Source organism: Jaculus jaculus, chromosome 9, assembly GCF_020740685.1.
Source record: "Jaculus jaculus isolate mJacJac1 chromosome 9, mJacJac1.mat.Y.cur, whole genome shotgun sequence".
Taxonomy (NCBI): Eukaryota; Metazoa; Chordata; class Mammalia; order Rodentia; family Dipodidae; genus Jaculus; species Jaculus jaculus.
Window position 1 is genome coordinate 106,690,220 of NC_059110.1, and position 16,260 is coordinate 106,706,479.

Here is a 16,260-nt window from a genome sequence, read left to right on the forward strand (position 1 = left end):
ATCGGCTCCCCCCCTCTTTCCCTAAGCAGAGCCCCGGCTGGGCTCTCAGAGCCTACAAGAGAGACCTCGAGCCTCCCACCCAGATAACCTCTGAGCTGTTACAAAGGAGTGGCAAGAAGCTCTCATGACCTGGGATGGCTGCACAGCCAGCCCCCACCTTTCCGGTAGCCTGGAGCTGGGCGTTAGTCAAGCAGCGCTTTTGTGCTGTGGGTTGCTAGGACTGGGGTCTCCCCGACCCCTTCCAGGCTGGGCAGAGGCGAAGTGCGCTGTTAAATCTAGCTGTCTGGCATATGGGACAAGTACTCCCCCCAACCTGTCCACAGAGTAGACACTGGGGTGCTGGACCCAAGTCCTCCTTAGCGAACAGCAACGCGCTGGCCGTCTTGGCTCCCCCCAGTACTTTTCTCAGGGCTGCGGTCCCTCATTACCTGGTCTCCCATCCGCTGAAGCACTCTTATTTGTGAAAGGGGAGGGGTAGTTGGAACCGCTTAATCCCATCCCCCACTTGCCAAAAGCTCTTGCCACAGTCTCCCTCCACAAGGAAAAAAGAAAAAAAGAAAATCCAGCACAAAACTCCCCAACCCAACCTTAAGCTACTCGACATCAGATAAAGAATTCGCGTGGAGGGGGAGGGGGAGGGGGCGCTGGCCGCATTGGGCTCCCGCTGAAAGGGGCTCCAGTTCAGCTCTGGGGGCAGACAGCTCCCCCTCCACATCTTGTTCTCATTCTGCACCCCTGACATCAGCCGCCGCCGAAATCTCCTTGTTGTGCCTCCAACCCGCGGGCTGAAGGGGTGGGGGGAGAGCTGAGGGGATAGGACCTGGTCCCCGCCCCCCATCTTCCTCTAGGTCAGTTAAAAACCTCAGCCTAAAGGACCAGGCGATGGGGACGGGGGCTGGAATCCGCCGCAAACTTTGGGGCGGGGGCAGGAGGAAACCCCAGGAGATTGCAGTCTCCCCTCCTCCGTCCCCGCAGCTTCCTCCCCACCCCTGCCCCCAAACTCGGAGAGCAAACCAAGCTCGCTAGCCCTCCTCGGCGGGCAGGCGGGCGGGCGGGCGGCAGAGTAGAGCGCCCAGGCTCCTGAAGCTACCCACATCTGCCCTCCTCTGCCCGCATCTGCCTTCCTCTGCCCGCATCTGGAGAGCATCCAGCTGAGAACCAGAGGGTCACGTCTCCTGTCTTTCTGGTTTGGATTCTAATCCCACAAGGGAGGCTGAGGGGCGTGTGTGTGTGTGTGTGTGTGTGTGTGTGTGTGTGTGTAACGGAGGTGGGGCTCGCCTTGGGTACCGATCAGACCTGCTCGCATCTTCGGACGCCCCCTCCCCTCCTTAGCAAGCCCCCTCTCAACTGCCCACTAGGCTCACTTCTCCCATTCACCTCGCTTCTGGTCCCCTCCGGCGGCGACGCGGCGCGGACCGCCCCCTGCGGACCCCCTAGCCCGGGCCCGTCGTCGTGCCCCGAAGGATATGGGTTACAGACCGTGCGGAGACACCAGCTCCGCGGGCGGCTGTCCTGGCTCAAGTAGAAGAAAACCACCGGGGCCAGCGCCGGGTACGGCAGTCCCTCCGCCTCGGAGTCCGCGCTGCCCGGGTCCTTTTCCGTCGACCCCGGCCCCAGTCGGCTCCCGGCCCCGGACAGGTCGTTGAGCCGCATGAAGCTCCGGGGCTGTCCCGACTCCTCGGCGCCCGCTCCATCCTCCTCCTCGTCCATCCTCTGGCCAGCTGGGGCCCTGGGGTGGGGGGTGGTCCGAAGAGGGGCGAGCGGAGCCCCTCAGAAGAGATGTCCTCACGCAACCGGGGGACCCCGGCGGGGGCGCATCTGGGGGGCTCTAGAGCGCAGGCTGAGCCCCCGGGAGGGCCAGTTCAGCCCAGGTCCCCCGGCCCGCAGGGGCATGCTGCCCGCGGGGGCACCAGGTCGCAGGGAAGCCCCGCCTGGCAAAAGTCCCGCTTCCCCAGGGTCCCCGGGGTCTCCCCGGCTAGCTGGCCGGCTTCCCCTCACTTTGTTCCGGCTTCTTCGCTTGGCGCTCTCAGGCTCCGGTGGCCCCAACCGGCACTACCTTTCGGCGAAGCGGCCCCGAGAAGGGGAGAAAGAAAAGGGGCGCCCGGTGGAGGGTGGGGTGGGGGTGTCCGGGGAGGGGCGCCCCCTCTTCCCCTCGGCGCAGCTGGAGCAGGATCTAAGGGGTCAGCATCGTCCCGGCTCCGCGCCAGAGGCGGCGGGGGGAGGGGAGGGGAGGAGGGATGTCTTTGGGGGTGGGTTTGGAAGGGGTGGGGGGGGCGGCTCTTTCCTCCGCCCCGCGGCAAAGCTCACGGTCCGAGAGGGGCGGGGAGACCGTGGGGGGCCGTCCCGGGAGAGGGTGGAGGCGGAGAAACGGGCGCCGCGGCTGCCGTTGCCGTAGCTGTCGCCGGCGCCACTGCCTCCTCCTCGGGCCGCCGAGCCGCGGAGAGAGCGAGCGAGCGTGGAGCGAGGGAGAGCGGCGGCGAGGAGCCGGCCCGGCGCACGCCACAGCTGGATCCCTCACTCCAACTTCAAGCCTCGGCCCCGCCTCTCCCCAGCCAACCTCGCAGCCAATCGCCGCGCGCCGCCGGCCCCGAGCAGCGCGTCCATTGGTCGGCCGCCGTGGCAGTGCGGGCGGGGGCGCCGGGGTTTAGGGTGAGGGGAGGAGGAGAGAGAGAGAACCACAGCTGGAATCCGATTCCCACCCCAAAACCAGGACCGCCTTTCTCCCCTCCCCTGGTCCCTGGGTCCGGCTCACGAAGGCTGGAGCCAATCAGACCACTTGCCCAGACAGAACCCACTTTCCTATTGGCTTCTAGGGGAGAGGGGGGTCTTTGGGACTCCCCGGGAAGAAGCCTCTCGGAATCAGAGTATTTGGCTTTCGGGTCCTGGGGTATCCCCACAGGCCTCTGGCATCCTTTGTCTCGGACCCCCGAATTGGACCGCAGCCAGCTCAGATAGGGACTGGGGGGAAAAAATTGGGAGGCGGTAGGCGGAGATATTAGGGGTGTCACCAGGGTCCCATAGCAAAATCGGGCTCTACACCTGATTAATCACCGGGCACGTGAACCAGGGAGCCAGACTGGGGAAGGGGGGAGGGCTGCGGGGCATCTTGGGGGTGGGGTTCAAGCTGGAGGGGAATGGTCTTAGGGCGGAGCTGAGGACGGCAGAGGTGTGTGGGCGTGGCGTGGGCGTGGCCTCTCTCGGCCTTTGGGGCTTACTGGTCCTAGTGGCAGGCTCACTTCTTAGACGAGCTAGCCCCTCGTCTGACCCTGACCCACGGTCCCTGACCTCACGCTGATGCCGCCGAGCTCCATCCCCTGCTCATAGAGCTCTTTGGAGGGCGTGGACTGGGCTCGGGGGCTTGGTGCTGGAAAGCGCAGCTGCGGGCAGGTGGAACCAGGCAGCAAAGTCTGCGTGGCCAGCTGGGCCGCAAAAGCGAGGACCTCCCGTCGGAGAAGGACCTGCGAGCGTTGTGGGAGGGGAGGGGGTGGCGTCACAGACCTGGGCTTTATACCAGCTCAGCCTGCAAAGCCCCACTGCGAGCCTCAGTTTCTCCCTTCGGATGCCCAAAATAGAGAACACCGAGAGGGACAGGAGCTTCGTGGGACTGCTCGCCTCCACACAACCCGGAGTGACGATCGCGGCGCCTGTGCTTCCCCGGGGCGCGCACACGCGCGTGGAGCCCGGCCCTCGCCTCCTTGGGCTCTGGCCCAGAGTCAGCTCTCACCCCTTCAAGCACATCCTGGTCCCGGTACCTGAGACACCAGGAGCCCTTGCTATCCACTGAGTGGGGAGGGGAGGAAGGCAAGGGAAGAAAGAGCCCCGTCCCCAAAGCCGTGGATGCTGGAGAACCCAGCGCCACCGGCAGGGTAGCGAGGAGGATTAGCGCCAGCGGCACCTTCCCGGCACCCGCGGGTGTTAGGCACCGAAGAACCGCGCAGGTTGGGGTTAGGGTCGAGTCTCCCTGAAGATTCGGGGACGCTCACGCCACTGTCGAGAGGCGAGGCCGGGGGACGGGGGGTGGACCGGATAACCTCTGGCACCCGCTGACTCCTGGGTGTTCCTCGCTTTAGCAAAACTGTGCCTCCCACGCAGGCCCCGAAGGCCTCCCGCCACGACGTGTCGGCTCCCGCTCCGGTCGGTTGCGGGGGTGGGATGGGGAGGGCAGAGCGGCTGCTGCCTGCGCCAGCCACCGCCGCTTCCCAGGTTGCCCTTTCGCCAGATCCGGGCACTGGGTTGTGCAAATGAAGCTGGGCCTATTTGCATTGCATTTCATGCTAATGAGCAGATCCCCTAAGTGCCTATTTCTCCTGGCAGGAGTCCCTGCTCACATTGCGAGTGTGAGGCTGTGGTTTTGAACTCAGGGCCCTCTTCCGGAAGAGAGGAGCTACTTACTGCTTCCTCCCTGAGTCCCACACCTTCTACCTTCCTGAAATGTCCACGGTCTGGCAGGTGGGCTTGCCAGGGTTTTGAAGCCCCGGGTTGGCACTGGAAGGTAAGGCCTTTCGTGGTCCAGTCTTTGCAGATGGGAAAATGGGACCAAAGAAGCTAGGCCAATCCAATAGTCAAGTTCTCTAGTGGGCAGCAAGGCCCCAAATCTTCCTCCCTGGGGTGCTGTTACAGAAAATAGATCCAGAAAAGGAGCCAGCCTGCGCGCACCCGCTGGGTAAATTGAGATATGCTTTCCTCAATGTCCTACCTGGGGGACACCTTCCACCCAGCCGATCCTGGTCCCTGTACCTGGGATAGTAGGGGCCCCTGCTGTCCACTATCAGTGGGGAGGGGAGAAGGCAAGGGGAAGCCCTCCACATCTTAGCTCTCATATTGCCCCTGAGTGGCTCTCTTTCCAATAGCTCTTTCACTACCTCTTCAGTGCTGAGGATAGAGAACTGAGCCCATAAACAGTAGGAAACCTCCCAGTGTTCAGCTCAGCGGGTGGATTTGTATTCACCCCTGGGCTCTGTGTTCCTTCCCCCAAGGACTCAGGGGAGGGGGACGGGGGGGGGGAGGCAAAGTCCCTTATGTTTACCAGATCCTAGCCTAGTATTTGGCACATTGTAGGTGCTTACATCATTTTTGTTAGATGAATAACCTCGGGCAGGGAGTGGAAGGGAAGACACAAGAAGTTTTCTTAGTGCCTCAGTTTTCTGACCAAGCTAGGCTTATATGTGGCCACAGCTGTCTTCTGGGTTTGACAGAGGTCCCCTACAAGCACCTTGCTCAGCCAGCCCCTCCAGTCTTCTGCAGCCTTCTGGCCCCCTTGGGAACCTAGTTAATCACCCATCTGTGAAACCCTGCTCAGGGATGCCACACAAACACTATTCCCCTTGGTCACCTCCACAGCCCCCGTCAACTGGGTGGGTGGTCCTCCACTTCTCAGATAAGAAAGTTGAGGCTCGGGCTGGAGAGATGGCTTAACGGTTAAGCGCTTGCCTATGAAGCCTAAGGATCCGGGTTCGAGGCCCGATTCCCCAGGACCCACGTTAGCCAGATGCACAAGGGGGTGCACGCGTCTGGAGTTTGTTTGCAGTGGCTGGAAGCCCTGGCGCGCCCATTCTCTCTCTCTCCCTCCCTCTTTGTCTGAGTTGGTGGTGGGGGTGTTACTTTCAAATAAATACATAATTAACAAAAAAAAATTTTTAAAAAGAAAGTTGAGGCTCAAAGAGAAGAAATGACTCAAGTGACTCCCAAACCATGCAGTCCTGCATCCTGTGATCCTGTCACAGGGAACCTGCCTTCCTGCCAACAGAAAAGGGGGCACCATGGGGGATGGGGAGGAACAGCCAAGAGGAATGGTCTTGCAGATCAATCAGACCACCCACCAGCAAGAGTTAGGTTCAGCCTGTGCTCTTTGGAAGGCACAATCCTTCTGGGAGAAGTGATTCCCCCTCAGCGAATTTCCAGGATCCCATTGCTGATAGAAGAGAGAGAAGAGATGTAGAGGGAAGACAAGGCAGAGGAAAAATATGAAATGTACCCCTCTGTCACAGACAAGGCTGGACTTCCTGGCTGAACAGGAAGCCTCGGCCATCTCTGTTGTGCCCCAACGACTTCAGGAAAGCTTGATAGGCTCATGGCTCTCAGTCTAGACTAACCCTCTTGGGGCCTCCAACAGCTATTTCTACCAGGATGAAGGTCATTACCTCACAATCTCCCTCACGAGGGTCAGTGAGACCACAGTGACAAGAAAGCTGTGCAAACCGCCTAGACTGTTCCAAAACCACGGCTGAGGCTGCCAAAAAGGCCACCTGTGCCTCACCACACTGCACCCTGCCTCCCTGCTTCCCCCAGGCTAGGCTCCACGTGTCCAGCCTTGGACTTGCTGGCAAGACCGAGTGGGCTCCACTAAGAAAAGGGCCAGCTGACCTCATTGGCCAGAGTGCTAATCCCCTCCAGATGGGCTGGTGGATTGCACTGAGGGCCTCCTGCCCAGACAGAGACAACTCTGGTCCCAGTGACCATGTGTAGCTGTGTGTGACCCTGGGATGACTATATTCCTTCCATCTCCCAGCCCCTTCCTGCTCCACGGCTCCTCTTGCAATGCTGACATCCCCCAGTAACACCCCCACCACCAACTCAGCACCTCTCATCTCTGGCAGCTTCTTTTGGCAACCCGTGTTGCTGGGCTCAGGTGTCAGTAGGAACCCCGGGCTCAGCAGACCCCTAAAGACAACAGAGGAGTGGCTCCTCTGCCATCGCATGGCCCCGGCACTCTGCACCTGCCCTTCCGTGCACATCTCCCATCCTCCTCCTCCGGTGGGGGACACGTGGGGTTTCTGGAGCCTGTGAAGACGCGCATGCCAAAGATGGGATCAAGAGCATCTCCCAACATCAAGGGGACAGGAGGAGGTCCCAGAAAGGTGCCAGCTTCCTGTGCAGCAGGAAGGACTCAAATGGATTTGGGGAAGGGCTTCCAACACAACAGATGATCCACATACTAGACAGCCCTTTCCCAGATCGGCTTGCAGGAAGCCGAGGATGAGCAGCATGGCCTCCTGCTGTGAGGCAGGGGGCTGGCCAGGCAATCCCAACGGAAATGTCTTAAGTCCTTGTCACAGCAGCTTCCACAGTGCACCAGGATGCAGGCAAATACTGCCTTTCTGTTAAATATCAAAGCCCATATAATGAGGTTCCTGTCCCTTCCTTAGCTCCAGAGGAGGAGACAGTGTGGAGGAAGGCAGGCTCCTTCTTACCCTCTGCTCCAGGCAAGGCCTGGGCTTTCCTCTCCCTTGGGCGGACAGGCACCCAATCCCCATTCAGGTTCTCTGTACTTGGTTTTTAGTCCCCTGACCTCGGGTTCACTCAGGATCAATAACCACGGACAAGGGCCAGCTCAGCCTAGGGGGTCCATGAAGAAGATGAAGAGACGACAGGACAAAGTACAGGGGTCAGCTGGGGACTCTCAGTGGAAGGGTCCCCAGGCTGCAGGGTCCCAGGCTGGAGCAGAGGCCCCTCCCTCACAAGTGAGGCTCAGGCCCTCATGTCACCCTCGGGATGTTGTTAGGTTTATTCCAGGGTGAGCAGATGTCCATAGGGGAGTTGGAAGGATGGCCATGGTCACCTGGTGGCAGGGTGCCCAGGGCCGGCCACAGGTTCAGCACGGCCCTGCAGGGCCCGAGGTCAGCTGGGAAGCTCCACCTTCTGGCAGCTCAAGGGGTTTGGGACAGGAAGTCACTGGTGCAGTAGCTTTCGTAGTTCACAGGGCTCAGTGATGGGCATCGAGCAGGCTTGGTTCTCATACACATAGGCTGTGGCCCGGTCTTCTAGTCGTCTCAAGCTGTTCAGGAATGGCAGCTGGCGGGACAGGAAGCTTGAGGGGTCCCCATCTGCCAGAATCAGCACCTGGGACAGTGATGGAACATAAAGGGTTACCTGGAGGAGAGTTCTAGACACTGTGGTGCCCACTGAGAGACCGGAGATGACCATCTCCCCAGGCCTCTAGAGGGCAAGGTGTTGGGGATCTCGGCAGGGCTTAGCAGTGAAGGGAAGGTGGAAAGTTGGCCAGGCTCCATGGGGACACGCACCTTGTTAGGAGTATAGATGGAGTGGACACATTGTATCAGGGCCTTGGTGTCCTTGGCCTGGGGGTCTCCACAGATCACAATCTGGCCAGATCAGAAAGGTCAGCCAGTGTCAGAGGCTAGGTCCCAAACCCACCAGGACTTCCCTATCCTTCCTCCACCCCACCTGGTATCCTAAGCTTCAGAGTCTGCCGTTATGCCAAAAGGGCATGGACCATCTCAGGCAATGCCACTGGGACATGGCGCATGCATTCAGAAAAGGCAGTCAACAAGCACAAGCATTTGTCCATCCAGTCCTTGTGACCCGGGAGGCCACACAGCTGGAGCAGGTTGACGGAGTTGGCACTGGACTCCTGGACTCTGCTCCATCTTGGTCTACAAGGCACAGCTGCCTTGTAGGGACTCAGCTGCCAGGAGGCTTCATCAGACTGTATGCTTGGCAAGTAGAAACACACACACACACACACACACACACACACACACACACACACACAGTATACACAAGTGACAATGTCATGTACAGGGGAGCATACTCCCAGAAGACTTGATATGCTGGATGAACACACAGCCATCTACAGGGAAACACAGAACAGTCATAAACACACACAGCAGATGCCCTGCCCATTGAGAGGTTTCACACACACACACACACACACACACACACACACACACTTAGGCAAACCTGAAAACAGAAACATACACACGATACACATGCAGACAGACAGACACACCCTAGCACGTACCCAGATAATCAGGCACACACACCTCTGAGGTAACGTACACTCTCAGCAGTAAGACATACAGGGACAGAAATAACCAGACTGACACGCACAGCCTTACAGAGAAACACTTCACCAGCCACCAGGGACCCATATTTAGCCCCTACCTCCTGCCCCCATACTCTGAGAGCCCAGTGACAGGCCCTCACAGGCACGTGCCTAGGCTGAAGGCCTGTCTCCTCAAACGCCACCCACCCACAAATACCCCCACTGCATGGGGCACAGACCTGCCTCACATGTACCCACACACATAGACGTGAGCTCTGGGGACAGCTCTGGCACCCCGTACCCTGTTCCCATCCTCCACTGCAGCCCCAGCTCCCTTCCTGCCCTCACCCCCACCTGTTTGAGAGTCTGCTGCTGTGCTGAAAGGGCACGGACCATCTCGGGCAATGCCACTGGGACACGGCGCATGCGTTCAGAAAAGGCGGTCAACAAGCACACGCATTTGTCCATCCAGTCCTTGTGGCCCGTGAGGCCATGCAGCCGGAGCAGGTTGTGGGCAGACACGGAGTTGGCACTGGGCTCTGCTCCATCTTGGTCTACGAGGCACAGGTGGAGGCCACTGAATTTTAAGACCCTGCCCTGGTACTCAGTCCAAGGTCATGAGAGGATGGGATGGAGGAAGAATGCCCCTCGGTGGTCTGAGGGTTCAATGTTGGCTCCAGCAGTAAGTGACTGTCCTCATGGGCCCCTCCAATCCATAGGCTATGGGCTCCCAGCCTCCCCGCCTCATTGCTTGTGCCCTGCCCAGTTTCTGGATGCTGGGGCATCCAGAGAAACATCATCCTGGCTCTTTTCCCCCCTTTTCATACCCATCTGTGTCTTGTTAGACTGCTACCAGAGCAGGCCCCGTACCTCCACTGCTCCCAGCTCAAGGTCAACCCCTGGCTAAGCCTTTACCAGTCATCTCGGGACTGAATGCCAGTGTCCTCCTAATGGGTTGTCCTGACTGTTCTACTCCCATCTAGCTCCACCACGGTCACAGTGACCTCTTTACACTTAAGCCAGAGCAGGTCAAAATCCACTAAAAACCTCTTCTCCTTGCCCTCGCCTCAGAGATGTCCTCATTCGCCAACCCTAAGCCTCTATCCTCTATCACACAGGCTGGGCCCCTCTGGGCCTGTTAGTCTGTTTCCTCTGCCTAAACTCTCCCCTAAGTGTCTCCATGATGACATGGCTCCACTTGACACCCAGAGCTTGGTCCAATGATGCCTGTCACAGGTTTAGTCTGGTTTTCCCAAAGCTAAGCTGGGTCTCCCCTGTGGTTCCCTCCCCCAGGACCTTCCGTTCATTCAGCAAACATTTACTGAGCACTACGTGTCAGGGCTGTACTTGACCCTGGGGATACAGAAGTGACAGGAAGCCCTGCTCTTTAGGAAGCCATCAACAATAGCCAAAGCTTGAGGTGAGACTAGGCAGGCCCCTGGTACAGGGCTCTTGCTTCCCCACAGCACGGACCACAGGTGACAATATGTGGTGTGGGCACTTTTGCTACTTCTCAGCCCTCAGCCCCACTATACAATGTAAGGCTCCTGAGAGCAGGAACCAAACAGCTTTGGTCATGAATCCATGAAGGCCAAAGACTGTCCCAAGCTTGTTAGAACAATCTTTCCATAAACTCTAAGGGTCACTTAATCCTACCTCTCTTTTAGCCAGGTGTGATGGTGCATGCCTTTAATCCTTTGATAATTTAATAAATACCTTTAATAATTTAAGGTAGGAGGATCACCAGAAGTTTGAGGCCACCCTGAGACTAATAGTGAATTCCAGGTCAGCCTGGACTAGAGTGAGACCCTACTTCAAAAACCAAAATCAATAAAGAAGTAATTACTAGCTCTCTTTTGCATATTAAGGAACAACCAAAAGCCAGACATGGTGGCACATGCCTTTAAATGAACTCCAGGCACATGCGCGACCATACGCATCTGGCTTACGTGGGACCTGGAGAATCAAACCTGGGTCCTTAGGCTTTGCAGGCAAATGCCTTAACCACTAAGCCATCTCTCAGTCCCCCCAATTTTTTTTTTTTTTAAAGAAACAAAAAGAGGTATCTAGGTGTGGTGGTACACGCCTTCAATCCCAGCACTTGGGAGGCAGAGGTAGAAGGATTGCTGTGAGTTTGAGGCCAGCCTGAGAGTACCCAGGAAATTCCAGGTTAGCTCAAAAAAACAAACAAACAAACCAGAGCAGGGCATAGTGGTACATGCCTTTAATCCCTCACTTGGAAGGCAGAGGTAGGAGGATTGCTGTGAGTTCAAGGCCACTACATAGGAGACTACATAGTAAGTTCTAGGTCAGCTTGGGCTACAGCGAGACCCTTCCTCGGAAGAAAAAAAGAGCCAGGCTCAAAAATATGAAGAGACCACCAAAGTCATATAGATCACAAATGTGAGGCCAGGAGGCCCTTGTGGGCTTTTCACTACCACACAACACAGACACCTCCCTGCCCCAATTAGATACGGGACCATAGACCATAGGCCAGAACCCCCCACCCACCCACGCACACACTGACCATCCTTCAGCCGCAGGGGCAGGCCAGCCCCCAGCTCAGCCTCGCTGCAGAAGTAGCCTCCACCCTGGGCATCCCAGAAGAGCCTGTCCTGGGTGTCCTGTAGACGCAGAGCCCACTCGAGCCAGGAGCTCTCATGTGAGGCCTCATACAGGTCCAGCAGGCCCCTCACCACAAAGGCATAGTCCTCCAGGAAGCCCCAGCAGGGTGGGGTGCTGGGGACACAAGTGAGAGGGCAAGTCAGGGGGACAGGCTAGGGAAACAGAGGGGGACACTCTTCTTGCATTCTTTTAGTGTGGCAACACATTTTCCCAGATGAGTGGACGGGCCCAAGGGGGTTAAAACCTCACAGTGAGTACATGGTTGAGTGAGGATTGCCGATCAACGGCAGAGGAAGGGAAGGCTGGGATTGTGCAGGGAGGGGGCCTCCATCTATCCAGCCCTTCACCTGTGTTCCACTGTTCCTCCAGTGCCAGCATAGCATGTCCGTTTTAGGCGTCCACTGGCCACATCAAACATGTGCCTCTTGAGGAACTTGGCACCACTGGTGGCCTGGCTGATAAACCTGTCCGAGCCCAGGACAGCGCCGGTCACGGCAAAGCCAGACACCATCAGACCTGGAGGGAGGAGACGGCAGTGGAGTGAGAGGCAGGCTAGAGACCTTCAGGGGAACCTTCCCCACACATCCCAGGCTCCCAGCACCACATGAGCGACTGAGCCTCTCTCTAAGCCTCAAGTTGTTCATTTGTAAGTTAAGGCCAAGAAAACCTAAACGAAGGAAGAATGGGCCCGCAAGGGACTTGGTGAAGGTGAGTTTGACAAACAGGATCCTCAGACAGGGCCGCCCCACCATTCCAGGCAGCCAGCATCTTGCTGTCCATGTGTGGCTTGGGCCGATGTTTCCGGGCCTGGAAGATCTTCTCCAGGCCTGTGTTGAGCAAGGTCTGCACGGCCTCCACATCCAGGCCAAAGCGGGCCGCAGTCAGCTCCAGGGAATAGCGCACCGTCAGCACGTTCTGGCCATGCAGCTCCCCCTTGGGGTCCTGAGGAAAACAGCTCTGGTCCGGAGGAGCCCACAGACCTAGTGAGCCCTGATGCCTTCCTTTGTCCGCAGCAGTCCTTACCTGAGTGGAGCTGATATTGCCTGCCTCGGTGAGTCCATAGTGCTTCATGAGAAGCTGACCTGAAGTCAGTGGCTCGCTGGCACCCAGCACAGAGTCGGGGAGCAGCTGCTGGACCTCTTTGGTGGTCCACACGTAGAAGGCGCCCTCCCTGGGCCGCATGCCGCGCTCTGGGGCCGAGTCTGCATCTTCAGCACTATAGAAACCTCCAGACTGTAGGGTGGGGGGGGGGGGGAGAATCGGCCAGCTGCTGCCTAAAAAAAAATCTGTGGAGGCCCCAAGCCCTTCCACAACCATACATACATTGCCTCAGGGGCACATACCCGGTGGCTCAGGCTCCGGGTCACATACTGTAGGATGCCTTTGGCGACTTCGGAGTAGAATTCATCACCAGAGATCTGGCGGAGGTGGGGAGAGGAACTGTCAAGGAGGTGACTGTGGCAACTCAGGTTCATGGGGTGGCGGCATTCTCCCAGGGCAGTTGGGGAGGGAAGACACAGTCATTGCAGATGCCTTGCAAGTGGCAGACAAGGGCTAGGGGCAAGCATCACCTGGAAGGCCTGAGAATAGGCCACTGCCAGCTGTGCCTGGTCATAGAGCATCTTCTCAAAGTGGGGGACTTGCCACTGGCGGTCGGTGGAGTAGCGGTGAAAGCCCTGTGCCAGGCAGGGGGCAGGGCTAAGCTGATCCCAGCCTCTGTCCCCCAGCCCACAGACTCCTACTGCCCTTCTAGGGCATGCCCAGCCTCCCCTCACCTGTCCCACATGGTCTCGGATGCCCCCATTTGCCATCATTTTCAGGGTGTGCAAGGCCATCTGCTGGGCCCGAGAACCATCCTGGGTCAGCCGGTGGCTGAGCCAATAGGAAAACAGGAAACTCAGGATCACTATGGGGAGCAAGAAAGGGAGGGTGAGGGTGAGGGGCCGAGGTCTCGCCAGCCCGGAAGTTGAGGGTTGTTCATCATCAGCCGAGGGGACACAAGGTCATTGCCCAAGCCAGAAGTCAGAATATCATCAGCCTACAGAGGACTAGACACTTACTGAGCAGGCCAGTACCATGAGCCCCTGGGTCACTGACCAGTTCAGAAGGTCATTATGCAGGTCACTGACCAGGTGTGGGAAACTTGGGAGCCTCAGCAAAGCCACCATATTCTTCATCATAGCCTTCATCCAGCTGCTGGAAACAGCGGCTGCTCATGGTGGCTGCAGAAGGTGGAAGCTGTCGGTCACCAATGCTGATCTCAGACCGGGCCACCAGCGCTGTGGTGACGCGCTGGCTGTTTTCCAGCAGGGTGTTCTTGTTCTGTTTCCACTGCAGGAAGGAGCGCATGGGTCAGCATGGGCCGAGAGTCCCGCATAGTCTCTCATCTCCGACCCTGAGGTCTCACTCCCTGACGAACACACCCACCTGTTCACGGATTCTCAGCAACACCGTGCGGAAGCCCACTCGGGTCAAACCATCCTCAGGGGGGAAGTAGGTGCCCCCGACGAAAGGCTGGAGGTTGGGGGTCAGCCATACATTCATGGGCCAGCCCCCACCACTGCTGGTGGCCTGAGGGGGAGAGGGGCCAGGATCAGGAAGCTGCCACACACAAGTACGCTAAGCGTCACCACGGAAGACCAGCTCACCTGCACGAAGGTCATGTACACCTTGTCCACATCCGGCCGCTCCTCCCGGTCCACCTTCACGCTGACAAAATCCTCGTTGAGCAAACGGCTAATCTCCTCATTCTGGAAGGATTCCTCTTCCATCATGTGGCACCAGTGACAAGTGGAGTAACCCACTGGAACGGAAGTGGGGCACGGAGGACGGGAAGAAGCACATGGAGCACAGAGGACCTTTCCCCCAACCACTTGCCTTTCCCTAATGGGAAGGTGAGTGTGTTACCTGAGAGGAAAATTGGCTTGTTTTCTTTCTTGGCCTTGTCAAAGGCTTCCTGTCCCCAGGGGTACCTAAATCCAGCAGGAGGTGGCATTACTGGACAGTTTAGAAAATCCTGGAGAAGCTTACCAGCTGTTTTGAGGTGGCCCCCCTGGGGAGGGGTACTTACCAGTCCACGGGGTTGTAGGCATGTTGCTGGAGGTACGGTGACTTCTCATTGATCAGGCGGTTGGGGACCTTCTGGGGTGCAGAAGTGCAGCTGGGCCGACTTCCCTTCCCTCCGGCAGGCATGGGCACAGAACTATTGACTGTAGCACTTCGGTCCTTGTCCCGGGAGGAGCTGCCCCTGGGGTGGACACGTAGGTCACACTGATGAGGACCACCCCATCCTGCTGGCCCCAGAGGCTCCCCCACCTCCACCCAGCCTCAAGGTGCACCCAGCCCAGCCCACCTGTCTGAACCACGGGGGAGACTGTGGCCTTTGTGCTCCCCCTTCTGTTTTTGGGGGGGTGAGGAGAGGTGGCTCATTGGGGGCTCCCTGCCAGGTTAATCTCCCCCAGCCTCTCCGATCCGATGGTGGGAAGGATGACTTTGAGATCAGGGCGGGTCACAATGGACAGAATGGTCCTTCCGCCTCCATTCTGCACCCCTCGCAGGGCCCCTCCCTGGGTTGGTTACACTGTAGGTGTCTCTGACATGTACACCGGTGACCTGGATAGGGAGGTGGCTACTGCTGGTGTCTGGACAGGTCAGACGCCAGAGGTCTGGTGACTGGATGGGTCTGGGACTGGCCAGGGCCAAGGCCAACAGAATAAGCAGACATCACATTGCTCCTTCCACTTACCAGAGTATAGGACACGTTGTAGGCCAGGTCTTATGTCAGACCCCCCCCACCCACCCACACACACAAGACCCACATACACCTGCCTGAAAGTTCAGCCTGGAAGGGTGGCCTTGGGAGCAGACCTAAATGATGACAGGCTAGTGCAAGCAGCACGGACTGGGACAGGAGGCAGGATGCTGATGGAGAAGGGCCCTTGGCCCAGCACTGTGTTCAAAGAAGGCTTCCTGAAGGTGGTGTCAGGGCAGTACCAAGGTGGCATATGTGAGAGGAAGGGAAGTGAGGGGGCTTTCTGCAGAGGAAGGGGGGGCAGGGCCAGGTGGGGTTGGGGAGAGCTAAGCATGCAGGGTGTCCGAGCAGACTCTGCGGACCCGCGCCGGGGAGCCAGAGCACGGGGGTCGCCCGTGGGCAGGCTCAGGGCACGCCGCAACGGCCTCGCTCGTACCTGCAGCTCGCGGCGAGGCTCAGCCCGGCGCGGGGCCGCAGGAGGTTGCAGCCCAGCCAGGCTCGCGCTCCCAGCATGGCTGCTCTGGGCGGCCGGGCGGGGCGGGAGGCTGAGAGGGGCGGGCCCGACGCCCACGGAGCCCGGGCTGGTCCTCGCCGAGTCTCCGGCCGCGTGGCTGGTCTCCGAGCGCCGCCCGGCGGTCAAGTGGAGAAATGCAGTCCGACAGCAGGGCCGTAGCTCGTTGACTGAAACTGGAGCAGTAACCCACAAGGAGGGCCTGTGGGATTTCCTTGCCTCCTCCCTTCATCTTGACCAACCCTTAACACTTTTTTTTTTTTTTTTTTTGGATTTTCGAGGTAGGGTCTCGCTCTAGCCCAGAATGACCTGGAATTCTCTAGGTAGTCTCAGGCTGGCCTCGAACTCACAGCGATCCACCTACCTCTGCCTCACAAACTCTGGGATTAAAGGCGTGTGTCAGGACACCCGGCTTCCTTAACACTTTCACAAGTGAGAAATGGGATCTTGGAGCTGAAGGCATGTCTTGTCCAGCTATCAAGTTTTGGTTGGCCGAGCCTGCCCCATCTCAGGGTCCACTCACTCCACGAAGCTTTCCCTGAATGGGCAGATGAGACCTATAGCATGTTCCCCCCCCCAACAGCACGC

At 58.4% G+C, this 16,260-nt stretch overlaps 2 protein-coding genes across 18 annotated transcripts in view; both read right to left on the reverse strand.

Annotated features, from left to right (window-relative positions):
* The window catches only part of Cacna1g (calcium voltage-gated channel subunit alpha1 G), a 71,238-nt gene extending 69,087 nt beyond the window's left edge, over positions 1-2,151 (reverse strand). For all 14 annotated transcript variants that reach the window (XM_004655603.2, XM_045158751.1, XM_004655604.2 and 11 more), the window contains exon 1: positions 1,469-2,151. In XM_004655603.2, the coding sequence (XP_004655660.1) occupies positions 1,469-1,710 (242 nt within the window). In that variant the 5' untranslated portion in view covers positions 1,711-2,151. The remainder of the gene's footprint in view (positions 1-1,468) is intronic.
* A 5,335-nt stretch (positions 2,152-7,486) lies between these two features.
* Positions 7,487-15,680, reverse strand: Spata20 (spermatogenesis associated 20). Of its 4 annotated transcripts, none has more exons than XM_004655579.2 (16): positions 15,598-15,680; positions 14,481-14,657; positions 14,318-14,382; positions 14,059-14,213; positions 13,838-13,981; positions 13,540-13,741; positions 13,186-13,316; positions 12,982-13,086; positions 12,754-12,828; positions 12,434-12,643; positions 12,160-12,352; positions 11,758-11,926; positions 11,313-11,524; positions 9,140-9,339; positions 8,022-8,102; positions 7,487-7,839 (listed from the first exon to the last, which is right to left on the reverse strand). In XM_004655579.2, exons 1-16 carry the CDS (start codon positions 15,672-15,674, stop codon positions 7,669-7,671), a joined length of 2,367 nt encoding a protein of 788 aa, XP_004655636.2. In that variant the 5' UTR covers positions 15,675-15,680; the 3' UTR covers positions 7,487-7,668. The 4 variants fall into 4 exon arrangements, with proteins under 4 accessions (XP_004655636.2, XP_045013828.1, XP_004655637.2 ...); XM_045157893.1 differs by lacking the exon at positions 15,598-15,680 and adding an exon at positions 15,239-15,359; XM_004655580.2 differs by lacking the exon at positions 15,598-15,680 and adding an exon at positions 14,763-14,867.
* Positions 15,681-16,260: the final 580 nt, after the last annotated feature.